This window comes from Urocitellus parryii, chromosome 2 (assembly GCF_045843805.1).
Source record: "Urocitellus parryii isolate mUroPar1 chromosome 2, mUroPar1.hap1, whole genome shotgun sequence".
Taxonomy (NCBI): domain Eukaryota; kingdom Metazoa; phylum Chordata; class Mammalia; order Rodentia; family Sciuridae; genus Urocitellus; species Urocitellus parryii.
In genome coordinates, this window is record NC_135532.1 from 14,491,800 (window position 1) to 14,514,843 (window position 23,044).

The 23,044-nt window shown below is 32.8% G+C and overlaps 1 protein-coding gene across 1 annotated transcript in view; it reads left to right on the forward strand.

Moving 5' to 3' along the window:
* The window catches only part of Uggt2 (UDP-glucose glycoprotein glucosyltransferase 2), a 166,528-nt gene that overhangs the window by 86,607 nt on the left and 56,877 nt on the right, over window positions 1-23,044 (forward strand). Inside the window, exons 21-26 of the mRNA XM_026399575.2 lie at window positions 3,161-3,367; window positions 6,729-6,860; window positions 13,327-13,451; window positions 13,842-13,937; window positions 18,641-18,743; window positions 21,342-21,421. Coding sequence (XP_026255360.2) covers window positions 3,161-3,367; window positions 6,729-6,860; window positions 13,327-13,451; window positions 13,842-13,937; window positions 18,641-18,743; window positions 21,342-21,421 — 743 coding nt within the window. The remainder of the gene's footprint in view (window positions 1-3,160; window positions 3,368-6,728; window positions 6,861-13,326; window positions 13,452-13,841; window positions 13,938-18,640; window positions 18,744-21,341; window positions 21,422-23,044) is intronic.

Consider the following 23,044-nt stretch of genomic DNA (forward strand, 5'->3'; position numbering starts at 1 on the left):
TCTGTAATATGTAAGTAAAAAATTAAAAAATAAGTAAATATGCATTAAAAATTCTGAATGGCAAGAAACAAGTACAAGTTAAATAAAGATACAATTTACAGTGATATAAAAATATCAAATATTAGGAATAAATGGTTTTATTGAAGTATGTTAAAACCTTTTGAGATAAAAAATGAATTTCTACATTAATGGGTGATTTGCCATAATCTTTCATTGAAAGTCTCAATATTGTAAAGATGCCACTTTTCCTATAATTGATATATGGCTTTATTGCTATGCCAGTAGGAATCTCTGCAGTATGGAAATTGTCAAGCTGATTTGCAAACTTGTAGAGATTCAGAGGACCTATGTTCGCTAAAATACTCTCCTTAAGCAAAAGGAGGGATAATTACTTCACAAGACCTATGGAACTATATAATTGAATACAGTTTGCTCTTGTGGACAGAAAAATAGAGCGATAGAAAAAAACAGAGCCATATATATATATATATATATATATATATATTCACATTTAGTTTATGATGATGTTAGCCTTGTAGAACCCTAAAGGTGATCTTTGAAACCCACCTTTGACATCTATACAAAAACTGATTCAAATGGAATCTCTAAGATCTAAATGTAAAATGCAAAACAATAGATTATTTTGAAGATAATGTGTGTTTATGACTGGAGAGTAGGGAAATAGTTCTTAAACAGGACACAAAACCCAGTAGCTATCAGTTAAAATATCAGTAAATTGAACTAGTATACACTAAGGCACTGTTTTTTGTCAAAATACACCACCCATGGAGTACAAAATAACCCACAGAATGGAAGAAGATATCTGTGATCAAAAACACTGAATATTTAAAAGTCAAACTCCTGCATGTTAGGGGGAAAAAATACAGTAAAAACTGGCAAAATATTGACCAAATCAGAAAAGAACCAATAAACATATTAAAGGATGTTTGATATTATTAGTGATGAGGGAAAAACAAGTTAAAGCACTGATGAGATATCTTTACCTAAGCACCAAAATAATTGAAATTAGAAACTTTGGCAATACAAATGTTTGAGTCTGTGAGGCATTGGAACACTTACATGTTACTAGTGAGATTGGAAACTACAACTGTTTTGAAAACTTTGCTTCTAAAATTAAGGCTATCCATATTCTATCTGTAGTGCTCTAAATTGGAAGATGCTCAAATGTCCAGCAACAGTAAAGACTATTATATTCATACCAGGGAATTCTGCAGATACCAAAAATAACTACAGCAGCAGAAAACAATATTGATGACTCGCATATATTGAGCAGGAAGAGAACAAAATATTACATACTTTATAAATTCTATTTAGATGGGTTTCAAAATAGATTCCATGTTTATGATGCAAACTTGGGGAATAAATTATAAAGAATAACAAGAATGTTAGCATGTATGACAGGATAGTGGTTGTCTTCAGAAAAGTGAAATGGTGTAATGATGGAATCTAAGGGGTGTCTTAGGGTTATTGACAGTGCTTTATTCATTAGGTGGTAGTTTTATGATGGTGTAATTCAAGTTCTAATTTTTGCGTATTTTATGTGTATTGTTTCACCACACAAAGTTTAAACGTTGTATTGACCACAAGTCTTCACTTTGAAAAAAGTCAAAACTACCAACCGACGTCACTCTATTACTCCACAAAAGAATCTAGGCTGATGGCCAAACATCATATTCTAATAAATTTGCAAATTTCCCAAGTTTGCTTTCAAGGTAGCTGTAGAAAAGAGTTGGGAGTTTACATGAGTAGTTACACTCACAAACTTCAGCCTGCCAAAAGTGTCTTAATTTCATAGCATATCTTAACTTTTGAATTCTGGATAGAACTGGAAAGGCCAGAGACACACCATCAGGTCATCACACAGTATATTATCCTTAGAAAATGGCTGGAAGAAGAGCTAGAGGAAGATTTAAAACTGTAAAAAAGACTAAGCAAACAACTATATCTGTATAAGAGCAGCATCCCCAGCATTCTTTTTCTCAGGCAGTAGTCTCTGAGACACAATGAAGAAAAGATTTAAGGGGAATATGAGTGTAGTTCCTTGATTATTCAAGTCTGATTATTAAACAGAGCTGTGGTAGATATAAAATACAAGTATTTAACATTTTTTAATATTTATTTTTTAGTTGTAGTTGGATACAATACCTTTATTATTTATTTATATGTGGTGCTGAGGATTGAACCCAGGGCCTTGCACGTGGTAGACAGGCACTCTACCGCTGAGCCACAACCACAGACCCAGTATTTCACATTTTTAAAAAAGTAGTATAGTGCTTTTTAGTTTTAGGTTTACAGAAAAATTGATCAGAAAGTACAAAGTGTTTCCACAGGCCTGATCCCCTTGCTACAGCTTCCTGTCTTGGGTACATCATGTATTAGTATAATCCATTTGTTAAAATTGATTAATGAATATTGATACTTTATTATTTTGATCCATTTGGAAAAACTGATTAATGAAGATTGATACTTTATTACTTACATTAAGATTTTCTTTTTGTGTTATTCTGTGGGTTTTGAATATAACATATATATATCATTATGTATCATACAGAGTAGATTCACTGTCCTAAAAATCTCCTATGCTTCACCTGCTCTTTCCTTCCTAGCTTATCACCCTTACCTTGCCCTCCTGGCAAATACTGATATTTTTAACTGACTTCATAAATTTTCCCTTTTTGGACTGTCATATATTTGAAATCATACAGCACATAGTCTTTCCAGGTTAGCATTTTTCACTTAGCAATATCCTTTTAAGGATATCTGTTTGTGGCTTGATAGATCATTTCTTGTTTCATTGAATAGTCTTCCATTGTATGAGTGTATCAGTTTTTTTATCCATTCACCCATTGAAAGACATCTTGTTGCTTTGTTATGAATAAAGCTGCTATAAACATGAAAAAAATAAATCCAATTGTATCTCAAGAAAAAAAAACAAGTTCTTATGCAAAGTGGTGAAATAAGTAGAGTTAATAAAATGATTGTTTTTCAAGCTGTTTTAGTGATTTATCACATTCAGTACAGTCATCATAGGAAGACTGATAGTCAAAGGTAGTGAACATACTACAGATGAGAAAATATGTTGAACTATAAAAGGATACATGAGATACTGGACTTCCTAACCTATAAATGTGATTTGCAGAAAACAAGTGTTCGTAGTCGGCTTGGGGTTATTTATAATCCTACCTCAAAAATAAATGAAGAGAACACAGTGATTTCTAGAGGAATTTTGGTAGCTTTCCTTACACTGCAAAACAGCTTTTTGAGGAGCATTCTCAAGAAACTGGCAAAGGAAGAAACTGCTACAGCTCTTTACTCTGGAATTAAAATTAAAACATTCCTTACTGAGGTGAGTAACTATTTGAAATAATAAGTGTGTTGGATGATTCAAAACTGTGTACTTGTAGATGTGTTAATGGAAAAATATGAAGAAAAATTGGGAATAATAAGCATTACTTGTGTAAAGGGAAAAGATAAATGATAATACTACATGGAGCTACGTAACAAATCAAATTTCATATATTTCACTATTTCATGACCCTTAAAATCGATGATATTCTTACAATATGTACTCAAGAGTTCGGGACTAAAGAATTATGTAAATAATCAAGTATGTCACTGTCCAGTATGGGGAAATTCTAAAGTTAAAAAATTATCTATTTGAAGAAAGATTTATCCTTTCAAAAAATATTTTGTCATCTACTGGAAAATGGTGATGTCCTTGCTGAAAGACATAATCTCTGTTGTGGCTCTTACATATAGGTGAGAAAGATGGACAAAATAAGTGATACTAGATATGTATTTGGAGAATGCTATTTTAGTTGGAGTGGTCAGGGAATTTGTCTCTAAAAAGCTTTAATTTGAGCAGTTTTGCAAGAAATGAGATCAATCATGTCAAAGTCTGTGAGAAAAGTGTGTACCAGGCTCAAGAACATCTGAGGACCTGACAGAAACAGTCATGCCAGGTCTGAGGTAGGCAGAAGACAGTTTTGACCAGAACAGAGGAATGGTCATGTGGAGAATATTAAGACATGAGGTCAAAGAGCCCCAGATACTTCAAGTACCTGTAGGCTATGATAAGGAATTAACATTTTTTGAGTTTATTGAAAAGCTACTGGGAAATCTTAAAGAGGTGAGGAATCTAAAAAGATAACTCTGGGTGCCAGTGAAGATTTGATTGTAGGTAGACAAGAATAGAAACAGGATGAACAATTACAATACTCTTGCAGAAATCTGTGCAAGTTATAATGGTGTTAGAATAGATGATAGTGGTAGTGGTGATGAGATAATTGATACATAATATTTCTTGCCCTTTTCTTGCCCTGTAATCAACAGAATTAGTTGACCAACCGTATATGACATGTGAAGGTAATCTAGGATTTGGGGCTTGAGCAACTGGAATTAATAATGGTGTCTTTTTTGAGATGAGGAAGTCTAGATGAGAACATTTGGACACAAAATCAAAAGTTAAATTATGTACATGTTAAGCTGGAGATGCCTCTTGGACATTCAAGTGGAGATTTTGACAGTTGAATAAATGAGTATTGAATTCAATGGAGGGCTTTAATGTCATTTTTTAAAACAGTTATCAATATTGTATCATATTTAAAGCTAAGTGATAAGATTACCTAGGAAGTGAGCACGAGTGTCCCAAGTGTTCTTAAATGGAGGCCTCATATTGTCACCATTATATTTGATCAGGTGGTCGTGGGTGACTGATTAGAACAGTTTCAGTGGAGTTATATGTATATAAGTTTATAACTGAATTAGATTTAAGAGAGAATTAGAAGGCAGGAAATAAAGGCAGCATACATAGCTGCCTTTATTCAAAGAATACTTACATAGCTGCTCATTTATTCAAAGAATCTTTACTATTATAGTTTATCATAAAGAATTTTTTCTTTTGGCATGAATATATTTCAAATATTAATTTTTGACTCTACAAAGTTTCTCATTGTAATTTTTAAGACAGGTTTGAAAACATGTATTTTCCACTGTGTGATTTCCCCCCCCCCTTTAGTTTCTAAGGTTTAGTTGCTGCATTTTGACACAATTGTAATAGCGTAGAATATAATTTGCCCTGATTCATTTTCTACTACTTCCCTTTTCCTCTCCTCCTCCTTCCCATTCTTCCCTTCTCATGGATAGCTCTTTTTAAGGTATTTTCCTACATAGGGGAACAGAAATAGGACTGTATTCAAATGAAACTTGAAATGAAGGAAGGATTTCTAAATTTGGGAAATGTCACACTTTTGTGTGCTAATGGGAGTAGTCTATCCAAAAAATGACCAAGTGTGTCGTTCCAAAGAGCAGAAGTCATCCATTTTAAGCAGAAGAAAGGTAGGATCTGTGCTTAATAGATATAGTTTAGATTTATTGAGTGACAAAATGAAGTATTTCTCTTCTGGTTGCTTTCATTTTTAAGTCCTGTCATTAGCTGAGTATTAGGTTAATAGTAGGTGTTAGAGGTTTTAGGGGGAGAGGAAAAAATATCAAATTCTCTTTTCTGAAACTGAGAAAGTGAAATAAGCACATTATTGTAAGAAAATTTCTGGTTACTGCTGAAAGTTCACTTGAGGTTGATGACTATAAACAGATAAGCATTTGTTGCGTGTTTTTCCTCCAGTTGTGTTCCACTGTTTGCATCCAGTTGCAGAGAAAGCAGAGTTGTATTTAACCAGATTTGAGGCTTTGCCAGGTGAATATGACTGAGAGAAACCATTAAATGGAGATAAGCATGGACAATTTTTGTTATAGTAACTGACTCTGGGATATACTTGGAAAATTTTACTATGGTAGGCTTGATGAACCCTAAGGTAGTAGGGTTTGTGGACTGAAAAGTTGAGTAATGATTGATCTGGTGATGGGACATGTCTGGAGGTTGTGGACAAAGAGAAGATGATTAAAATAGGGATTTTGGAGAAGAGAGTTTGTACAATTACACTATCCAATGCTGTAGCTACTAATTGGCTGTTTTATACTGAAATTAAATTCAAATTTAATTCCTCCATCATGACACATTTCAAAGGCTAAATCAGTGACGGTGTCTGTGGCTTCAGCTACCATATTGGACAATGCAGTGGAACATTTCTATCATCACAGAATCACCCAGGAATTTACTAAAAAATCAGAGTTTAAGGCTCCATCATGGTCTATTGAAATAGAATCTACATCTTAATATAAGGTATACAGGTGGTTTGTATAGACATATTAAAGTTTGATAGAAGTGTGCCACATGTAAAGGTGTAAGGACATTGTTTATGGCTGATTTTATGTGACTATTCATATTATTTTTTGACTCTGACCAAGGATTACTTTCAGTATTTCAGTATTTGCATACACTGTTACTAAAGTGGTCTTCTGGAATTGGTACAATGGACTAAGATAAGGTATCCCTATTTAAGACATTTTTTTTTTTAGAACAAAATGAGGGGTACTAAATTCAGAACTTAACAGCTACTTCATTTATTTAATGTTATTTAAATTGATATCACTAGCATTTTATTTTAGTATTTCCCCTCTTTAAAAAAACCCACAAAATTTAAACATACTATGATTGACTTGGCAAAAGGGAATTCATTTTTAAATGTTGTATCAGAAGAAAATAATTTTAAAATGATAATTTAGTATCAAATGTATACTAATATTAATAAAAGTGGATTTGTTAAAATTAATGTTTACTGTCCTATTTTATCATTTGTAATTTGTAGGGGATAGATAAGAATGCTTTTGAGAAAAAATACAACACCATTGGAGTGAATATTTTCCGAACTCATCAGTTGTTCTGTCAGGATGTGCTAAAATTGCGTCCTGGGGAAATAAGTATTGTCAGCAATGGGAAAGTAAGTAGAACAATCAATTGCTCACTTTTTTCATTGACACTAAGGTATTGGATCTGAGATGTTTTTATGTTACAATACACCTGAAGTAACACAGAAAATGCCATTCATGATGAACACATCAGTCAGGGGTTAGTATAAATTAAATGGGTGCATGACCCCTGCCTATTCCTTGCTCTCTTCTTCCATGCATGATAACACTCCCCCATTTATGAATATAGATACAGGTAAGGAACTGTTCTTGATGCATCTAGCTCCTACTTTGTTCTAGTATATTAGAAAAACAATATATATTACAACATTTTTGAGAAATCTGTGTTACAGTAGATATAGTAAGTATGTTGTTACATCTTTTCTCTACAGTTGTTTTTCAATTGACAAATACTTTTGAAGTATAAACAAGTTGCTACATAGTCTTAATTAACCTAATCTTTTTTAAAAAACTACAGAAAAAAATCACTCCCACTATCGTAATAAAATGAGCTTGTTTTACATTCCAGTGCTTTTTCTACCATAGACATTTGGTTCTTTTAAATACATTATTATAGTCCTAATATCTATATATAATTTTACACCATTTTTCTCTTAATATATCTCAAGCATTTTTTCTGTGAAAGTTCATAGTTAAATTGTTCTATGAGCTAAAAGAAGACATACAGAGTGAAATCAGAGATAAAATACAAGATCCCTTTAATTAGGAGATAGAGTCTGAAAAAGAAACAATCAGAAATCCTCAACAAAGAAATCAATATACCAAATAAAAGTTCAATAGAAAGCATCACCATAGATGCTTTGAAGATAGAAGTCTCAGAGACAAATTATATAATCTTGAAAATAAAGTCTGCCATAAGAAAAATGTTAAAGAGACCAAGAGTGGAATATTCAATAAATCTGGAATAACATTAAAAGGACAATTTTAAGATTCAATGTAATCAATAAAGGCTCTAAAATACTAAAGGATTGCACAATCTTTTCAATGAAATAATATTAGAAAATTTTCCAAACCTTTAGAATGAAGCAGAGATTCAAATACAAGCATATATAGAACTCTGAAGTATTAAAAAAAATCACACTCTAAGACAATTATTATGAAAATGCCCAACATACAGAATAAGTATAGAAATTTAAAAGCTGCAAGAGAAAAATGGTCACAATATGGATTTCAACTGATTTATTAACCTAAACCCTAAAAGTTAGGAGGTCCTAGAATAATATTATTCTGAATAATGGATGCCAACCAAAAATACTATACCCAGCAAAATTAAGCCTCAGAACTGAAGATGAAGTAAAAATCCTTCATGATAAACAAAAACTAAAAGAATTCTTAACTAGAAAGCCTGTACTTCAAAATATAATAGAATATTTCATATAGAAGAAATGCAATATACAAATGAAAACCAGCAGAGAGAGGAACTACACCAGAAAAATAGTCAAAGAAGAATTAAATTCAGTTGAACACTACAAGTAAATCAAAATGACAGGAAATAAAAATTACCTTTCAGTAATAACACTGAATGTAAGTGGTCTAATCTCTTCAATTGAAATACATAGTTTGGTAGGTTGGGTTTAAAAAAAAAAAAAATACCCAAAGAATATGCTGAAAGAGACTTGCCTCATAGGCAAAGACATCCACAGACTGAAGGTGAAAGGATGGGAAAACATACCATTCACATGGATCTTATAAACCAGCAGTGGTTGCTATCCTCATATCAGATAAAGTAGACTTCAAGCCAAAATTAATTAGAAGAGACAAGGACATTTCATGCTGCTGAAGGGAATCGTACAACAAGAAATAGCAATCATAAATATTCATGCTCTAGACGATGGTGCATCTACGTACATCAAACAAACACTTCTCAAAATTAAGAATCAAATACACCACAACACAATAGTACTGAGTGACTTTAATATGCCTCTTACCACTGGATAGATCATCCAAACAAAAACTAAAGATTCTATAGAACTAGAAAATATAATTAACAAAACACCATAGAACAGACACCTATAGAACTTTCATTCATCAGACTGAATTTGCCTTCTTAGCAGCACATGGAACATTTTCTAACAGACCATATTATATGTCACAGAACAAATCTTATCAAATAGAAAAGAACAGATAATACCTTGCATTCTATCAGATCGTAATGAAATAAAATTAGAAATCAGCCATAAAGTAAAAAACTTCTAGAAACCACTAACTCCTGGATATAATACACTTTTTAATGATGATAGTAGAAGAAATTGAAATAAAGAAAAATTCTTCAAAGAGAATAGGAATGCAAAATATCAAAATCTTTGGAACACTATGAAAGTGATTCTCAGAGGAAAGTTTATATCATTGAGCTCATACATTAAAAGAATAGATACAAAATCTAACATTATACTTCTTGGGCATAGAAAGAGAACAAACCAAAATCAGTGGAAGACAAGAAATAATTGTAGGCAAAGTCAATAAAATTGAGATTGTTTCATTGATCTTGTGATTTTTTTTTTCACAAAAAGTTGGTTTTTTGAGAGGATAAACTAAATTGATAAGCCCATAGTCAAACTAGCCAAAAGAAAGAGGAAAAAACCTCAAATTATCAAAATCCAAGATGAAGAAGCAAATATCACCACAGACACTACTGAAATTCAGAGGATCATCAGACTGTTTTGCAAATTTATACTCTAATAAGCTAGAAAATCTTGAAGATACAAATTCCTAGAGACATACAACCTACCCAGATTGATGTAGGAGGATATAGAAAAACAGTTCAGTTTCAAGTAATGAAACTGAAGCAGCCATCAAAAGCCTTCCAAAGAAAAGCCCAAGATTAGATGGGTTCTCAGCCAAATTCTACCAGACATTTAAAGAAGAACCAGTATTATTCACAAATTCTGTAAGAGGAAAGGAGGGCTAAGGTTGTGGCTCAGTGGTAGAGTGCTTGCCTAGCATGTGTGAAGCACTGGTTTGATCCTCAGTACCACATAAAAATAAATAAAAGGCACTGTGTCCATCTACAACTGAAAATATTTAAAATAGGATGGGAGGGAAGGAACAGTGCCAAACTCGTTCTGTGAAGCCAGTATTACCCTGATAGCTAAACCAGACAAAGACACAACATGGAAAGAAAACTTCAGACAAGTATCCTCGATGAACATAGATGCAAAAATTCTTAATAAATTATTGGCCAATTTCATATAAAAACACATGAAAATGATAGCATAATCAACGAGGGATGCAAGGGTGGTTCAACATACAGAAATCAATGTAATTAACTAAATAAACAATAGACAAGAATTACATGGTTATCTCAATAGATGCAGAAAGAGCGTTCAACGAAGTGCAGCACTTATTCATGTTTAAAACATAAGAAAAAATAGGGATAAAAGAGCTTAACATGGTAAATCCTATATGACAAACCCAAACTCAACATTATTCTGTATGCAGAAAAATTGAAAACATTTTCTCTAAAAAAGGAACAAGACAAAGATGCCCACTTTTACCACTCATATTCATCATACTCCTCGAAACTCTAGCCATAGCAATGAGGCAAGAGGAGGGAATTAAATGTATACAAATAGGAAATGAACGGTTCAAATTATCTGTTTGCCAGCAACATGATCCTATATTTAGAAGACTCCCCCAATACTTCAAAAAGACTTGGAGATCTTATAAATGAATTCAGCAAAGTAGCAGGTTACAAAGTCAACACCCATAAATCAGTTGTGTTCCTATTCTCCAATGGCAAATCTGATAAAGAAATTAGGAAAACTATCCCATTCACAATAACCTCAAAACAAAACAACAAAAACTTGGGAATCCATCTAACAAAAGAGGTGAAGGACCTCTACAGTGAAAATTATAGATCGTTAAAGAACGAAATTTTTGAAGAAGATATAGAGATGGAAAGGCTTCCCATGTTCTTGCATACGCAGAATTAATATTGTGAATATGGCTGTAGTACCCAAAGCACTGTACAGATTTAAAGCTATTCTAATGACATTCTTCACAAAATTAGAAAAAGCATTCATGAAATTCTTTTGGAAAAATAAGAGACCTAGAATAGCTAAAGCAATCCTTGGTGAAAAAAGCGAAGCTGGGTGCATAACAATATCACAATATCTCAAATAGTACAGAGCTATAATGACAAAAGCAGTATGGTACTGGCACCAAAGCAGGCATGAAGACCAGTGGAATAGAAGACATGGAAAGAAAACTTCAGACAAGTATCTTCGGTGAACATAGATGCAAAAATTCTTAATAAATTATTGGCCAATTTCATATAAAAACACATGAAAATGATAGCATAATATGATCAAGGAGGGATGCAAGAGTGGTTCAACATACAGAAATCAATAATGTAACCCACATAAATATAGTTCTCATATTTGACAAGGATGCCAAAAAGAGAAAGTATAACCTCTTAAACAACTAGTGATGGGAAAACTTGAAATCTATATGGAGTAGAGTGAAATTGAACCTGTGTGTCTCACCCTGCACAAAACTCAAGGTGGACTAAAGACCTAAGAATTAGACCAGAGCCCCTGTACCTTCTAGAAGAAAATGTAGGCCCAAGACTGACTTCCTTACAAAGACTCCTAAAGATCAAAATTTAATAAGTAGAATGGCATGAAATTAAAAGCTTCCTCACAACAAAGAGAAACATACAGAAAAAAAAAAAAACATACAAAATGGGAGAAAGTCTTTACCACCTGCACCTTAGAGCATTAATCTCCAGGATACTAAAAAAACTCAAAATTTTAACACCAAAAAAACAACCTGATCATTAAATGAGCGAAGGAACTGAATAGGCACTTCACAGAAGAGAAAATACTAGTGGCCAACAAATACATGAAAAAATGTTTAACATCTCTAGCAATTAGAGAAATGCAAATTAAAACTACACTGAGATTTCATCTCACTCTAGTCAGAATGGCAATTATCAAGAATATAAGTAACAATGTTGGTGAGATGTGGGGGAAAGGATATACTCTTACATGATAGCATAATATCAAGGAGGGATGCAAGGGTGGTTCACCATACAGAAATCAATAATGTAATTAAGTAACTAAATAAACTTAGACAAGAATTACATGGTTTTTGGTCATCAACAGTTGGTGGAGATGCAAATTGGTTCAACCACTATGGAAAGCATTGTGGAGATTCCTCAAAAAATTAGGCCTGAGATCACCATACGACCCAGGTATCCCACTTCTTGGTATATATCCAAAGGATTTTAAATCAGCATGTTAGAGCAATGCAGCCATATTAGTGTTTATAGCAGCACAGCTCATACTGGCCAAACTATGGAGCCAACCTAGGTGCCCTTCAACAGATGGATGAAGAAAATGTGCTATATATACACATTGGAGTTTTACTCAACTATAAAGAAGAATGACTTTGACATTTGCCAATAAATGAATGAAATTGGAGACTATTATGCCAAATGAAATAAGACAGTCCCAAAGAGTCAAAGGTAGAATGTTTTCTCTGATATGCAGAAGCTAATCTAAATAAGGCATAAAAAAAGAATAGAAGAGTATTACTGAGTAGACAAAGGGTAATGAAGGGAAGTTAATAGGAATGGGATAGGGAAAGAAAATGAATCTGACTTCACTTTCTATGTACATATGTGAATATACCACAGTGATGGTGAATCTCACCCTCATGAATATCTCCAAAGATGTTAATTACAAAAAAGAATAGCTGAAAATCAGTAGAGGCAAGGAAATGGGGAGGGAGAAGAGAAAGGGGAAGTATTGGGGACTGAATTAGAAAAAATTATATTCCATGATTTTATAATTATGTCAGAATGTATCCTTTTTCCCTACATGACTAGAAAGAACCAATTAAAAAGTAACTTTGCTATGCTGTAAATAATTTTGTATAGCACTCCGTTGAAGATGGATTGGTGTTATAACCATGTGATTTGTCTCTTTGTGCTATTTTATTTCTTACATATTAATTCATATGTACATAATAGACTTCAATTTATAGATAAACAAAAGAAAATTGAAATTTAAAAATTTATAAAATACTGATTGCTTTTCCAATTTATAATGAAAAAACCTAAATATCTGGAAGCATTATGATTTCAAAGTAAAACTTTCTAAAGGAAATAGTTGGTACTTTTTAGGGTTAGGGATATAGCTCAGTTGATACAGTGCTTGCCTTGCATGCGCAAGGCCCAGGGTTCAATCTCCAGTACCACACAAAAAATAATAATAATTTGGTACTTTTTAAATATGTTGTCACTTTGATTTTGGTGTTTATGCAAGTGTTACTTATAAAATTCAGAGTGAAAAAATATTTTTGTCTCCTTTATTTCCTAATGGATTTAGTAAATGATGGAAATAATTGGTATCATCTGTTCAATCGCTAATCAATTTTTGCTTAACAAAGAAATATCTATTTGAGGAGAAAATAGTTTTCCTAAACTGTAACCTTCTAGGAAATTTACAGTAATTTAGCTGCTTTCATTTTAAGTTCTTAGGACCTTTAAATGAAGATTTCTATGTAGAAGACTTTTACTTGTTGGAGAAGATAACATTTAGTAATTTTGTAGAGAAAATTAAAGAGTTTGTTGAAAATATGGAAATCAGCTCCAAAAAGTAAGTGCTGGAAATCAAGAGAGTAATCATTTGGGGTTTGGCATTTTTCATTTGATATTTTTTAAGATTAGGAAACATTTCAGATATGTAGATAAAAGATACATAAAAATATAGCGAATATAAAGAAATAATAAAACATTCATTTATTCATCATCACCAATTGTAGATATTATTTTATTTGCCTAAGATCTTGTTCTTTTTGTGTTTTTTTACCTCCATATCCTTCCCTTCCCAGAAGTTAACCATTTTCTGAAAGGTTACATAGCCTATTTCCATAGAAGCTGTAACCATGTACCAATAGAGAGTCTTTCTTGAGGTGTTTTTATAATATGAAATATGAAACTTTCACTTCCTTAAAATTTCATACATTGTTTTGTTTTGTTTGTCTAGCATGAGTGACCTTATTATGAAAGCTGATGCCCTTGTTTCCTCTTTGCCTAAGCAGGCATCTAGGTATGATGTCACATTTCTTAGAGAGAATCACAGGTAAGAATGTAATATCATCTGGTTTTTTTCTGTCATGCTACTTTCAGTTATTATTTCCATTTGTTTCCATAACACAGTAAAATATAAAGTAGAATTAAAAATTCTTTGTTGGAAGATAAATATATTTGACAATGTCTGGAAAAGAAATTCAGGTCTGGGGTTGTATCTCAGCAGTAGATCACCATTGCCTCAATGTGCAAGGCCTGGGCTTCAATCTCTAGCACAGAAAAGAAAAAGAAAAAACTAAATTTCAGTTAGTTGTGTGTTTTAGCTGACGAAGTATGAGAAATACAGGATATGAAGTTTTAAGAAAGACATACCTAACATATTGTCTTTTTTCATGCTTAAGATCATTTTTAGGGGCTGGGGCTCAATGGTAGAACACTTACCTAGCACATGCAAGGCACTGGGTTTGATCCTCAGCCCACATAAGAATAAATAAATAAAATGGAGGTATTGTATTCAACTACAACTAAAAAAAATATTAAAAAAAGATTATTTGCAATTTTTTACAATGTCTTGAAATAATCATACATAATCTTTATACTTTCAATGTATAAAAAACTTAGTTACTAAAGAGTTCTAGTTAATCAAATGTAGAAGTACCTTGCACAAAGATACCACATATAATCTTATGAAATACTAAATAAAGTATTTTATAACAGCGTGCCCCAGAGTGTGATCTACAGAACACTGCTCTGTGATATTGACACATATTCTGAGGGGACAACTCTTCTCTGGTTAAGTGGGTTTAAGGGTCTCTGCCTTAAAACAGTTTTGTTGTTTTTTGTGTGTTTACATGTGCATGATGTATTCATCTAGATTGGCTTAGATCATGTGATATAAGATGAGCTTTTATGTCATTAAAAGGAAAACATTTGAGTAGCAGTCTACTACTTAACTAGCCATAATCTCTTAATCTTAATTTATAATCCATAAAGTGTACCCTCCAAGGATTCTGTGAAATGCAGGCCTACTGCCTTGTATATAATAGATATTTAATGACTTATAGCTGTTATTTGTATTTTTTATAGAATTAAGTATTGGAAATTTAAAAAAGAATACAATTGAACTTGAAAGTTAAACCATAAAATAATCACAAATAGATCATGGAAGAAATATAAGCATCTACCTGAAATGGGGAACTCAGGTCTGCAAGACATAACGATATCATGATCTAAAGCACAGTTGCTCATACCCCTTTTTCACTACTTCACTTTCCATGGTTCCAGTTACCCAAGGTCAAATGTGGCCCTAAAATTGATGAGTATAGTACAGTTACCACAAAATAAGCTATTTTTGAGAAAAAGACCACATTCCCATAAATTTTATTATAGTATGTTATAATTGTTACAGCTTGTTATTGGTTATTATTAGTCTCTGTGCCTAACTTACAAATTAAATTTTATCATAGATATGCATATCTAGGAAAAACCACTAGCTTTTGGGCATCCACTAAGGTTCTTAGAAAAATCCCCAACAAATAAGGAAGGACTTCTATATTAATCTGTTGAAGAAACTAAAACTTCGTTGGATTTTTCGTGTTGGAATTCTAGGAGAAGTAGAGAGTCATTTGCAATGCTGGATTATAGAATTAGGTTTCATTCACAGCTGTAGAAACACTGTGGACATAGATGGGTGTATGTATCTGTATGAATATGATAATTCATAATCACATGAGTTTAGGAAGTATTTGTAGGACTTGATCTTTTTTTTTTTTTTTAAAGGATTTGCACAAATGTGGGACCTGGTTAAATAGTCTCTTCAAGACTACTGATTTCTGATACTAGAACTTGAAATTCATAGAGCAGGCAGATAGGAAGTTGGTTCTAAAGGTGGGGAATCCAGAGCAAGTTGAAACTCCAAAGCATAGATGGAAACCTGTGTCAACCCTTGTTGCCTCTGACTTTGGTATATAATGGGCATCCTACCAAAGATGGGAACCCTATTTCACAAAGCTAAGTCCACAGGCCTGACCAGGAATCAGAGGAATGGAGGGAGAGGACAGGAAAAGTTGAACACCCAGCTGCTGCCTCATGTCAACGGGGTGAATCAGCAGAGCAGAAACAAGCATGTGTGATGCAGAGTGGCTGCTACTGCCTCTTGGCCCTCTAAATCTGCTTGCATCTCCCTTATGGCTCATTCAAACCAGAAACATTCTGGGAAATGGAGTTTAGCCTGGTTAGCTGAGTCAAGTTGTCACATGAGAAAGCTCCTGAGTGGATGAAGGGTCCAAAGATTTGCTTTGCTAGATTCCAATGGTGAAATGTAATAAAACAGTTTAACCATTATCACATTTGATTCCTTAGTCATTTTTAAGCTCATTTTCTATGAGTGCCTGGTTAATTATAAAAGTAACTACATAGCCTTCTTTATACTATTAAAGGTTACCTCAACTCAACCAACTATATTAAAATTATCACATTTAGTTATTTTCTCTAGATATACCATTTTTTACAATGAACATGCTTTTTTTCTATCAAGGAAAATTATAACTCTTAAGTTCAATTCTGTGTTACAAAATTTTCTGCATAGAGCCACACATGGTTAATTTTAGAAAATATCAGTGAATCTTTGGAAATTGATATTAGGATAATATACTCCAGAGGTGAACAAGTACTTCAAGTCACTTTTCATTTGAATATGCATTATCAGTATGATTTCTGTAGTAATATATGAACATTTTAGTCAACCTCTTCATTGTTGTGGCCAAAAGACCTGACAAGAACATTTAGAGTAAAAGTTTATTTTGGGACTCCAGTTTCAGAGGACTTAGTCCATAGATGGCCAACTCTATTCTTTAAGGCCCAAAGTAAGACAGAACATCTTGATGGTAGAGTGAGGTGGCAGAAACTGGCTCAAGAAGCAGAGAGCGAGCGAGCGCGAGAGCGCTCTCCTCACCATGACAAAATATATACCCCCCAAAGGCAAAATATATACCCCAATGACCCACTTCCTCCAGCCACACCCTACCAGCTGGTTACCATCCAGTTAATTTCTATCAGGGGATTAATGCACTCATTAGGTTAAGGTTTTTATAAACCAACATTTCACGTCTAAACTTTCTTTCATTATCTCACACAGATGCTTTTGAGAAACTCCTGATGTCTAAATCTTAATAATATTTTTCATGAGCATATGTATCTACTTCTGTAATCACATGAAATACACTCACAGGTTTTTAGGCAGTTCACACTTTTTTTTTAAACACAGCATTGTATCTTTGCCACTGTGTTTCTATGTTTGTAAGGAGTCATTTTATAATACTAAAAAATGTTAAAACAGGTATTATAAATCTATTTTTGTTAACATGTTTGATTATTATATTAATTCTAAAAATTGTAATATAAATATTTAAATTTGACAAGGTAACTTAAATTAGAAGGTTTGCAAATGTAAAAAGAAAAGAGTATGGAGGCTGGGGCTGTAGCTTAGTGGCAGAGTGCTTGCCTAGCAGTGTGTGAGGCACTGGGTTCAATCCTTAGCACCACATAAAAATAAATAAAAGCATGCTGTCCATCTACAACTTAAAAAAAATTAAAAAGAAAAGGTGTAGGTAAATTGAAATCACAAAGTGAAAAAGTTTTGAAAAGTACATGGATTTTATGGTCTTCTAACATCTTCATCAAAAACAAAAATAGCAACCCTAACCTATCACTCCATCATGCCAGGAGTTTGCAATAACAAACAGTTGTACAGGAGTATACAACATGAAACCTCTTACAACTTAGTTCTGAGCTTGCCAGTTTACACGGTTTCCAAAGTTCATGAGATGAAAACAAACTCATTGTTCAGGTAGAATGTGACTATTAGAAGATGGACAAAGAAATTTCTCCCAAGGGTCTTCATGACAAAGATACTGTATAATGAACAGTGTTTTCAACAACATTCTTAAACTAGATTTTACCTGTTTTATAAATAGATTGACAGCATCATAACAAATGCAATTATCTAAAAGAGCTGATGAATTCCACATATCTTAAACAGTTTTTCATTGTTATTTCTATGCCCCCCACCCACTCTAAACTTTAATAATTGTTGCCACCAATAAACTTGACATTTTTCTCCTGGCTAATGGCATGAAATTTATCAGTAGTTTCTTAGAGATCCATGATCTTAAATATGTGGTAGAGGTGGCATTAGCATCTTAATGTTGCATGGAAAAAAAGACTCTACTTCCATTCTTGGGTCAGTATCAGTATCCACTATTGGGCTCAGGATTCTGCTCATAAATTTAAGTCCCAGATTCAAGACTCAGATAATTAGATGATGAAGACTAAGGAATTCTGACTTATAACCTAACAGAATTAGCAGTCTTCTAGGGGGAAAACTTAAAGCAACAGTAAACAGATGCATACTTAAAATATAATAAATCATCTCAAATTTTTTGAGGGCTGCTACAGGTATAACAGTAATTTGACAGTTTTTCACAAGATAATTTAAGTAAGCAATGTGTTAGAGAGTCATATTAATATTAGGATGTCTGATTTATAACCCTAATTTCTAGCAATAATTATCCAGCAAGAGTTTTTGTCTGACTCTGACACTCTCATTTTAATATAATGAAAATAAGCTATTTTTCATCAATTTCATAAAATTGATGAAAAATTGCTTATGAAAAAGCAATTCATAAAACTACATATAGCCAAGATCATGATTAGCAAAGTGTATAAGTCTTTTATCTTGTTTTTTCATTTTTCTAGCATTATAAAGATAAATCCTCAAGAGAATGATATGGTCTTTGATGTCATTGCTATTGTTGATCCCTTGACAAGAGAAGCACAGAAGATGGCACAGTTATTGACTGTAAGAAAATATAGACTAAATATTTTTATTTGAAATTTATCTTTTCAAGTCTATAAGTATAATCAAATATTTGTGCTCTAAATTTTTTATATTATCCACCCTTTTAATAGATTGTCAAAATTTAGCATAGAAAATAAAATGATAGAGGCATGCACAGGGTGTTAGAGTAGAATGGAGAGTAAATGTTGCTCTAGATTGAATTGTGTTTTCAGTCAAATTCATATTTCAATATATGAAATTTATTTCAGTTTCAAGCCCTATTCTCTAGTGTGACTATATGTGTAGATACAAGTTTTAAGAAGAGAAGTTAAACAAGATCATTGTAATGGGACACTACCCTGTCACATTGGTGGCCTTAAGAGGAAGAAAGATCTTTCTTCTGCCTCCTTGAGCACACAGCATAGTGACATGATAGCCACATCAAAACCAAGAAGAGACCTCTTACCAGAAACCAAATCAGTCAGAACTTTAACCTGAACTTCCCAGCCTCCAGAACTGTGAGAAAATAAATTTCTGTTGTTTAAACCACTTAGTCTGTGGTATTTCATTAAGGCAGTTTTAGCAAGCTAACACAGTTGTTATCCCCATGTTGTGCAGGATGCATTTGGGAGAAGCTGATTTTTAAGCTTAACTTTTTGAAGTTTAAAGTGCAGTAAGTAATGTTATCCAGTCAGCTCCCAGATCATATTCAGTAGGTTTGGCTTCTGTAACAAAGGCCAAAATGACAATACTTTCAACAAGATGAAGTTTTCTCTCATTTAACAGTCCGCATGAAGGTACGCGGGACTGCTAAAGGCAGTTTCACAATCACTGTCTAGGTGTTCAGCCATTCTCATGAAGCATCTTCTATCTAGTGGTCTAAGTCACTTCAGGCTCCTAAGAATCTCTCTATATGTTGCCAATGTGAAGGGGAAAACAAGGCCCAACCACAAAGACATATTCTGTCCTATCTTTCCTCACTGACAAAAATGTAGCTAGTCATCTGACTGCATTTAATGACAGGGTGGGCTGAAAGTATGGCCACAAACCGTGCATAAAACTGAGGATTCTTTTACTAAGAAAGTAGGGGAAATGAATGTTAGGAGCTACTGATCTCCAAAAGGGCATGATATAGCTCAGCATTGCACTGAGAATTTCAGAAAGTCAGATTATGATGCAGTCTTCAGTAGCTGGATTTGAATAAGCTAGTTAGATTTTAAAACTGTTTTTCTAGTGATACTCAAAAATTTGGCTGGCTTCTATTTGAAATCACCCAATACCTTTTTTTAAAAAAAAAAAAAATATTTTTAGTGTTGATGGACCTTTATTTTATCCATTTATTTATATGTGGTGCTTAGAATTGAACCCAGTGCCTCACACATGTGAGGCAAGCACTCTACCACTGAGCCCCCACAACCCCAGTCCCTCAATACCTTTTTTAAAGACACCTTTTTAAAATCTACTTTGGGAAATAGTTCACTTTGCTTTTGGGAACAGGCAAAAGTAATTAGATATTAAATAATACCTGATGAATAATACCTAATGAATACTGGTATACTATCAAAATTTCAAATTGTAGACAATTTTGGAAAGACTGTTCAGTATATGAATAGAGCAAACTTAATCCCTGATTTCCCTGTTGTTTTAGCATTTGTATACCTGCAAATTTTTACTCTTGAGATATACTATAAAGATTATTCTTAAGAAAGCAGCCATCAGTAGTCATCTGTAAGGATGGGAGCCAGTACTATGCTTTTTAGTGTACAAATTCCACATTCTTGTGGAATATGGGTCATTTTTTCAGAAATAAAGATTATTTACATTTGAAATGTTTTATGTGAAGGTAGAATTTAGGAATAAGAAATATAGAATTATACAGATATAAAATGTGAAATGATACTCCAGTTTACATTGTTGGTGATAATAGCATATTTAATCTAGGAAGAAAAGAATGGGAGTTAATTCAAATTAAGCTCTTAAATCCTTTAATCCATAGATCTAGTTTAGTATCAAACCTGTATCCTTTCTGTTATATACATCTGGTTATTGGTGTGTATTTTTTTTTCACTTTTTCACTTATTCTTCATTGTCTAAGAGCTTTCAAGTCTTCAGTGCTTTTATTTCTTCATGTAGAAATGGGATTTTTAAAATAATTTTTATCTTATTTTAGGGAAATAAAATAGAGTATTTTGTGTGTATAGAACTTCCTACATCTTTTAAAATGTAGAGTGAAATTCCAAAAGGATCAGGGTACCCTGGCCAATGTTTTGAAGTTACTAATTGGTGTTTGCATGTCAAAGTTATAGTAATTATTTTACTTATTTTCAGTACTAAGAAAATTTAGATACTGTGAAAGAAAGTTACTTGAAACAAAAGGCAAGTGGCTTAACCCTGGGGTAAAGAAATCAGTTGAGTTCAAATCTTATCTCTGCCATGACTTACTCTGATCTTCAACAAAGTATTTAGTTTCTCTCTTCCTCAAATGTAAGTGTTAAATGTACAGGTGTTATGAGGATAACATGAGATAAATAAAGTGTTAATACAGTGCCTGGTACATAGTACATACTCATTAAATGTTAGCTATTAATATTATTTAAAATATGGGAATTTTTTAAATAGGTACTTGGCAAGATTATAAACATGAAGATAAAGCTGTTGATGAACTGCAGGGGTAAGCTTTCAGAAGCCCCTATAGAGAGGTGAGTCAGAATGAACATAATTTTATTTTGAAAGGTTTGCAAATGCTAAAAAGAGAAAAGCAGGCTAATGTTTACTGGACCTGTTTTGTTTTTTCTTCCTTAGATGCTTCACTGATATGGATTAGAAAGTCAGACAATTTATTCCCCTTAATGAAATAAAACTTATATAAAAGTAAAGTAACCTAACTCAATAAATATATTCTATCTTATTGCAGAATTTATATGGATTTATATTTATCCATAGATATTTTTAGAAATCTGATCTAGGAATACCCATTTAGAAATATTTCAGCGGGGCACTGAGGTTGTAGCTCAGTGATTGAGTGCTTGCCTAGCATGTGTGAGTTACTGGGTTTGATCCTCAGCACTGCATATAAATAAATAAATTAAAAGGTTAAAAAAATTTCAGTGGGAAGTAAGGTAAATTCATTCATTTTTTATTTATTTCTTCAGATTCAATTTCAAAATGATCTCTTATGTCATTACATTTACTATTTGGGGGTTAAGATGAAAGTAGTTTAGAATAATCTTATCAATGGTTCAGGAAATGTTTTTCATTATACACAAATATTCTTTATACTTTTGTGTTGAAATAATCTGTCTCTCAAGAAGGGACAAAAATATATCCTTCATTTTTCTGAATCAGAATTACTATCATTATAAGCCACTTACTAGTTGGAATATTTAGTATCCTTCAAATGTCATTGAGCAGAAAAAAAGATAAGCACTATTCAACTAGCTTTGAAAAGCTTGCTAATGTACTTTTCCCTTCATTTAATTATATAACTCTAAGCAAAAAATAAATGCATAAACAGGATTGAGTTATTCCCTTGTTTACCTGTCAAATTGTGTTTGTTATAATACATATAATTGTATTTGTCTTGAGTGGACATTTTGATCATGGTATGTTGTGTGGGTTTGTTTTTGTTTGTTTTTGTTTTTACTTTAAAAGCAATAAAATAGAAGATGTGGAAAATGAAAGTTTAGGGTTCATTCATTGATTTCCACCCCCACCCCCACCCATTTGATTTTATAGCTCATTCTGTTCTTATTTATCTTTTGTGTTTCTGAATAAAAGCTGTAAATTTTTTAGCCTCTAATTGATAGGTCTGTTAATCCCATGAGTGTAGCATTTTTATTCACAGGAATGAGGATCCTCTTCAAAGTATCACTATAAAGCTTTGGACATATAATAAAGAATGGAATGTTGGCTTTATAAACAAACATTCTGTTGAGGGGAAAAGAAAGAACTTGACCTCTGTAAGTGAAGTAACACCTAAAGTACTAAGTAGAGAGCATACAGTTAAGGTATCATTTTTAAACTACAAGTTCAACAGACTTTTACTTAGGATTATGTGACAAGCAAACTGGCTTACATGTATATTCCCAGTCCTTTCCTTTGAGTAAATGCCATCTCATTCTTCTCAGAGGTGAGAGCACTAATGAGCAGGAATCCCCTCAGCTGCCTACTGTACTTCCTGTGCCTCCGCAGCCTTCCTGGGTTGCAGGGGAGGAGTGCTATATCTGTCCCCTTCATTAAGGTGAATATTCACTCCCTGTTTTTATTCCACGGTTCCCTGTTTGTTCTTTTTTTTTTTTTTTTTTTTTTTAAGAGAGAGGAGG